Source organism: Juglans regia, chromosome 13, assembly GCF_001411555.2.
Source record: "Juglans regia cultivar Chandler chromosome 13, Walnut 2.0, whole genome shotgun sequence".
Taxonomy (NCBI): domain Eukaryota; kingdom Viridiplantae; phylum Streptophyta; class Magnoliopsida; order Fagales; family Juglandaceae; genus Juglans; species Juglans regia.
This window is the reverse complement of record NC_049913.1, coordinates 2,110,431-2,117,855: the sequence shown is the minus strand read 5'-3', so window position 1 is coordinate 2,117,855 and position 7,425 is coordinate 2,110,431. Positions and strand designations below refer to the sequence as shown.

At 32.7% G+C, this 7,425-nt stretch overlaps 2 protein-coding genes across 2 annotated transcripts; both read left to right on the top strand.

The window, feature by feature from the left end:
• The first annotated feature begins 562 nt into the window (after nt 1-562).
• LOC109014782 (pathogenesis-related protein 1-like) lies at nt 563-1,491 on the top strand. Its single transcript, XM_018997281.2, has one exon. The coding sequence runs from the start codon at nt 825-827 to the stop codon at nt 1,308-1,310; it is 486 nt and encodes a 161-aa protein (XP_018852826.1). The 5' UTR covers nt 563-824; the 3' UTR covers nt 1,311-1,491.
• A 238-nt stretch (nt 1,492-1,729) lies between these two features.
• LOC109014781 (pathogenesis-related protein 1-like) lies at nt 1,730-2,681 on the top strand. Its single transcript, XM_035684185.1, has one exon. It carries the CDS (start codon nt 2,013-2,015, stop codon nt 2,496-2,498), a length of 486 nt encoding a protein of 161 aa, XP_035540078.1. The 5' UTR covers nt 1,730-2,012; the 3' UTR covers nt 2,499-2,681.
• The last annotated feature ends 4,744 nt before the right edge of the window (nt 2,682-7,425 follow it).

Below are 7,425 nucleotides of genomic sequence, written 5' to 3'. Positions count from 1 at the left end.
CATCAACTATTTTTACAAATTTTATAAAAAAATATATTATTTTTATAAAATAATTGTTTAATCTAACTAGATAAACGTGCTTTGCACGTCACTTTGACCTAGTATATATATATATATATACCTAGCTTTTTCTTTGTATAGTAGGTTAGACTTCAGTAATCCCGGAAGATCGAGGAGGTTAATTAATTGGGTCAGCCGACGTACGGAATAAAGACTTATGCATGCAAGTCCCTACCACGATCGAGTCTGATTGGAATGAAGTCGTGACTCGTAACCTACACGACACGGCGAACGATGAGAATCTAGAACGTGCAAGAAAAATATCAATCATTCATTGCTGCACTCGCTGCGGAACATTGACCCTTTTGCAGCAAATAAATATGGAAGTTCTGAGTCATCCGTAGGCAACCGCATGTCAATTTCTCCTTTCTTGTTGATGTCCATGTCTAGTCCACAATAGTTGCTAGCAGGTAACTGTATTTAGTTTCAAATTGAATGCATTCATACATGTGAGGAGACAATATATTTACCTATAAATTGAGGTTTCAAATACACCAAAGACGAAGTGAAGAGAGAGAGTCGGGAGAACTTAAGAGAAAAAAATAAAGTTGAGTTGAATGAAGTGTGACCTTCGCTATAATATTTTATTATGTTATACTATTTATTAGTGAAGTTCTTTTATATAGATGTAGACAATTGTCAAATTACTTTAAATTCTTAGTGTAATTGTATGTGAGTGTGCTATTTTATTTTCGCTTTTATTCATTTCGCTGCGTTGATTTACCCAACATTTCTTTCCAAGGTGGCCGGGGGGCAATATTGCAATGGGTAACATTTCATTAGCAATTGTCTGTGTCCTGGATTATACCATTATCCATCTCTCCTGTCCCCAAATTGGTTCATCACCACAGGACTACGTCAACGCTCACAACGCAGCTCGATCAGAGGTGGGAATCGGACCTATTACTTGGAATGCTACCGTAGCGGCATACGCACAGAACTTTGCTAATCAACGTAAGGGTGATTGCAGACTAGTGCACTCGGGTGGCCCTTACGGTGAGAATATTGCATGGAGCAGTGGTGACCTCTCGGGAACGGCTGCCGTTAACCTTTGGGTAGCAGAGAAGGCCGACTACAACTACAACACTAACTCATGTGCTGCCGGCCGCCAGTGCGGCCACTATACTCAGGTGGTTTGGAGCGATTCTTTGCGCTTGGGCTGTGGTAAAGTCAGATGCAACGACGGTGGTACCTTCATCACTTGCAATTATGATCCACCCGGCAACTATGTCGGGCAGCGGCCGTACTAATTAATAGCTGTTGCTTATGGAAAAAAATGATCATTTTTCCTATTATATTTAGTAGCAATTGAATTTTTCCTTTTCATTCCGTTGACAATGAATATGATAGTACCATGATTGATCTGATCTCCCTCCTCCCAACTAGCGTTGTTATTTTACAATATTAATGAAATTAGTCGTTGTATTTGAATCAAGTTGATTTATTTCATATGTTCGCCTCTTGGGGAGATGACCCTAGCTGCCACCAGTCAAAGCAGGTAGAATTCGCCCCACTCCCAAGCCTTATCTCGCGGAGAATTGGGACACAAGTTTTAGGAGATTCTCATCCATGAAATATTCATTAATTTGATACCAAAAAGGCCGAATAAACCCAAATGGGCCGAATAAACACATTGCAGCACTTTGGGCATTTATTTCTGGGCCCACTTAAGCCTTACATTGGGAGATCATGTGATTCTTGTAGAAAAGTTCAAGCATCTCCTTGGGCCAGCCCCCATTGTGCATCCAGGATCCATGACCACGCCCATTACCTTTTTTTAAGGGCAGGTTTAGTATGGAAGTATGGAACATTAGCCCTTTTGCAGCAAATAAGTATGGAAGTACGCAAGTAGTCTAAACTAACCCTGTTTTGAATTACTTTTTAAGTCAACCAAAGGCAACCGCAAGTCAATTTCTCCCTTCTTTCCAAGGTGGCCGGGGGGCAATACTGCAATGGGTAACATTTCATTAGCAATTGTCTGTGTCCTGGATTATACCATCATCCATCTCTCCTGTCCCCAGATTGATTCATCATCACAGGACTACGTCAACGCCCACAACGCAGCTCGATCACAGGTTGGAGTCGGACCTATTACTTGGGATGCTACCGTAGCGGCATACGCACAGAATTATGCTAATCAACTGAAGGGTGATTGCAGACTAGAGCACTCGGGTGGCCCTTACGGTGAGAATATTGCATGGAGTAGGGGTGACCTCTCGGGAACGGCTGCCGTTAACCTTTGGGTAGCAGAGAAGGCCGACTACAACTACAGCTCTAACTCATGTGCTGCCGGCCGCCAGTGCGGCCACTATACTCAGGTGGTTTGGAGCGATTCTTTGCGCTTGGGCTGTGGTAAAGTCAGATGCAACAATGGCGGCACCTTCATCACTGGCAACTATGACCCCCCGGGCAACTATGCCGGGCAGTGGCCTTACTAATTAATAATTAGAGCTTTTCGATCGTTACTTGTAGTTCCTGATCAAAGCAAGCATGCATGCATCTACGAGTTTTTAGAGGGTGACCTTAAATAAGCTACTCAAGTAATATTGGCATCAAACTCTGAATAAATAAAGTGAAACTCGTGAAGTAATATTATATATGAGGATCAGGTACTACTCATTCGTCGACTTCGTTTGCATGGGCTGCCTGTTTTTTCCCGCACTTTTGGCTTCTTTTTTTCTTTTTGAGGGCGCAAGTACGTTTGGCTTCTTCCCAACTATACATGCTGCATATTGCGACAACTTAATTAATTTATACGCCACAAATTGCTTAGTTCCTAGCTAGATCGTATTTTTACTTTCTTGTTCTTGTGGAAGAGAATGACAGACATATATAATAAAGCCATTATATTTTTTTAATTGATCACCTTTATATGGATCGTGTTGATCATTGATTTATCACATTCCAAGTATATTTCCCAATATGCATTTCATGAAGTTCGATTATTAATGGTAATTGTTGGGGATAAGAGTACGTAGTTAGTGGCCCGCTCAATGATCAGGTGAATAACCGGATAATTAAAGCTTGCTTCTTGGATAATGGCCATTGAGCCCCTTTTTAAGGGGATAACCACCAGGCCATCTGATACGGTAAGAAATCTATTAAAAAAATCTATTATTTTTTTAATCTATTATATTAAGAAACTTAATTAATTTGAGTATATTTTCTTATTCTTGAAAATGCAGAAAGAATGAGGGTGGATTTGCTTCGTACGACCTCACTATATCTTCTGCATGGTTGGAGAGGTAACATGACATGCATGCATTGATATCTACTGTCAAATATAGTTAATTTGTAAAGCTGAAACTTCCATGTAAAGCTTTAACATGTGATCATGATCAATCCAAAGGAAATGTTTGGAGATATTACGGTTAGAAAAAACTCTTCCAGTTAAAATAGAGAATTAAGGAAATCCATAAATGCTTGCTTATATTATAGAGAAATATGGAAATCCATAAATGCTTGCTTATATTAGGTTTTATGCTATTATGCATTAGGCTATTTACTAATCAATCTTATGTAATCTTTCAATCCTATTGATTGTGAACTTACAACTAACTTAATTGCTCAAGATTTTGTGTCGCATGTAAGAGCATTCACAATGGCTTTTGTAAAATACAATTTTTTATAAAATATAAAGAAAGTTACTCAAAAGTCCATTCTAATGGATTTTGTATTTCATTTTTATTATACATTTCGCTACATTAATCCCGCTAGATGTAGAGACTATTGTTCACAACTTTAAAATATTTTAAATTAATTTCCCTCTCCTCTAAGTTTCTTTTCCCACTACTCGAAAGTTATCATATTTTCATTTTAGCCCTTCTCTCTCATTTGATGGCATAATCTCAACATTTCATGGCATCACTATAAAAAATAATAATAATAATAATAAATAATAATAATCATCATGCATCTTCGAGTGTAGCTACATTCTATGACTAGTTTTTTTTCTTATTCGGACGAAAGGGTGGATATACGGTAGAAGGGTTATTTTGTGTATTATCTTTCATGCTTTCATAATATACTTTGAGAATATTTTCATAAATATAATCTTTTTTTAATCAATTTATATTTTGGTTTAGCTTATAAATTTGAATTAGTTTAAAATAGAATATAATTATATAGCATTGTATATAGAGAGATATTGTAAATATCATAAGATATGAGTATATCGTTAATAGTTAGAGAAAATATTTGAAATGAATAAAAAATATTAAAAAGTATAATATTTAAATGATATAAAGAAAAAATAGATAAGCTGATGTATGATATATTGTAAAAGTCAGTATGTGAAATAGAAAGAGTAATAAGTTTTTGTGATGTATTTTAAAAGATAAGATGAAGAAATCATTGTGAATGCTCTAAGGAGTGATACTTTGTTTGTTGTTTGGACACATTATTTTCAAAAATTTTATTTTTCCTTCCAACTAGGCAAATATGGCAAACGTGCTTTTCACGTTAAACTACTGCTAGTATGTGTGTGTGTGTGTGTATATATATATATATATATATATATATAATTGCATGCTAGAGTAGTAGGATATGGTCGACCCTGGTAATTAGTCCTAAATACGTGCGTACGTACTCACACATATAGAAGGGTAGTGCTAGTGGTACACACCCACGTATATAGAAGGGTAGTGCTAGTGTGCCGCCCAACTTTGACCATTGGGCGTGCTCATTAGTACACATTTCACTTTTTATTTTTTTCTTCTTTTTATTTTTATATTTTTTTAACATATTTATATATTTTTTAAAATTAAAAAAATATATCAATATACTAATAGTCACTTATTTAAACACTAAGTAAAAGAAAAAAAAATAAATACACGAATAATCAAAATAAAGAGACAAAATGAAGCGATACAGTAACATTACTCTATATAAAATCCATTGCATTCGATCCAGAAAACAGAATCCCCATCGATAATCGAAATGGCATTCGATTTTCACCTTTTTTGTCCAATATCTGATCTCTTGTCCCGTGCAGGCCAATTAATTAATTCATCATGCACAAGACTGCCTCAATGCATGCTCACTCGACCACCATTAAAAATGGATCCCATGCAGATTTCATTCTTTTTGTATTGTGCAGGTTTTTTCCCAGCTTTCCATGCAATCAATTGTTGCCTTCGATATAACATGCTGTCACGAGTTTTAATTAATTTTTCTACCCACAAATTAAGTTAATTCATGATCACGGCATCATGCATGCATCGAGATAGCCGTGATCGTCAGGTCATGACCAGTAGTACTGTTCAATGCGATATATGTTAGATCTATCACCATAATTAGGACCACCCGAGTTCACGCACGCGCGTGTTTGATCGCAATCGCGGTACGTTTGATTGCTAAACTCCTTTTAATCTATTTCAATTCATAATTATAATTTTTTTTAAATTTCAAGATAAAATATAATAAATAATTTAACTTTTTCAAATCTTAAAATAATAATAATATTAAAAAATAATAGTCTAACAATATTTTATCATCTTAATTCAATTCAATTTAACATTTAAACGCAGTCTTAACTTACGGTGGTCATGAATTACAGATCAGGTACGACTCCCAAGTCCCACCATGGACTAAGCCTCTTGTTTTACCATCATTCTTATCTTATCTTGCTGAATTTAATTATTATAATTTTTTTTAATTTTTATATAATAAAATAAAATAAATTTTTTAAATTTTTAAATAAAAATATTATTAAAAAAATATATCTTAATAATATTTTATTTAATTTTTAATTTTTATCTTAAATCATCTCATCTATAAAAATAAACGACAAAGCCCGTGCATTGATTTTTTGGCCACATATGGACATATATCTAATTAATTGCTTGCATATTTTGAATAACAATAACATTAACATGATCAATACGGTACTTAATAATTGGCCGCTAGTGATAGACCGGAGTAGGAATATTGACTCGAATTATAAGTTTTCTTACAGGATAATTAAAGGCGTAGACTTCTACCAATTCGAGTCAATATTTCCCACTCCGGTCTTATAAACAAAATATGAATTACTCATGACCATATTTTGGTTTTGCCTCTGCTCCCTTGGATCCGCCGGTAGGTTTGGATAGTGAAATAAAAAATTTTAATTTTAGATATAAATTTAAAATATTATTTTTTAATATTATTATTATTTTAAAATTTGAAAAAATTTAATTGGTATTTGAAAAAAATTAAATTGTTTATTATATTTTATGTAAAAATTTAAAAAAATTATAATGATAAGATGAGATGAAAATTTTGTATCTTATCCCACTTGCCAAACCTACTTTTTAAATTTTAAAATAATAATAATATTAAAAAATAATATTTTAAACTTACATCTAAAATCAAAAATTCTCTTCGCACTATCCAAATTTGCCGGTGGTTTCAAGGGAGCATAGGCAAAACTAAAATATGGTTATGAGTAATTCATGTTTTGTTTATAAGAAAGCTTGAGAATTTATATATATTTAGGTTTTTTTTTTAAATAAAAAATATATAACCCCAATAAAAATTTAAAAAAATTGACTTTTTCTTAGAAACTTAAATTGTGTACCTACAAATTTTTATTATATAATTATGAAAATACTTGAAGCTAGCATATAATATTTGTCTATTTTCATTAGAGTTCTTTCAAACTTTTTTTCTTTTATTATCTTATAGAATATCTTTTCTACATGAGTAAAAGACACTTTGCCATGATTTTCCTAGAGTTAATTTCTTTTAACACTTTTCTTGTAATTAAAGCTAGCTAAACATGTTAGTTTTCTGCTAGCTAGAGATCAGAAAACATTTACCATGTTAGTAGGTTTGGCAAGTAGGATGAAATATAAAATTTTCATCTCATCTCATTTCATCATTACAATTTTTTCAAATTTCCACACAAATTATAATAAACAAGTCAACTTTTTCAAATCTCAATTCAACTTTTTCAAATTTCAAAACAATAATAATATTAAAAAGTAATATTTTAAACTTTTATCTAAAACAAAAAAATTCTCATCTTACCATCCAAATCTATCGGCGGATTCAAGGGAGCATGGGCAAAACCAAAATATGGTTATGAGTAATTCATGTTTTGTTTATAAGAAAACTTGAAAATTTATATATATTTAGGTTTTTTTTTTAAAAAATAAAAAATATATAACCCGAGTAAAAAAATTAAAAAAACTTGAATTTTTCTTAAAAACTTAAATTGTGTACCTAAAAATTTTTATTATATAATTATGAAAATACTTGAAGCTAGCATATAATATTTCATGTCTATTTTCATTAGAGTTCTTTCAACCTTTTTCTTTTATTATCTTATAGAATATTTCATGTCTATTTTCTTTTATTTTGTTTATTAATTTCTTTTAACAC

Bases quoted from the DNA above. Each gene is read 5' to 3' on its own strand.
- LOC109014782 (XM_018997281.2), top strand. From the start codon at position 825: ATGGGTAACATTTCATTAGCAATTGTCTGTGTCCTGGATTATACCATT.
- LOC109014781 (XM_035684185.1), top strand. From the start codon at position 2,013: ATGGGTAACATTTCATTAGCAATTGTCTGTGTCCTGGATTATACCATC.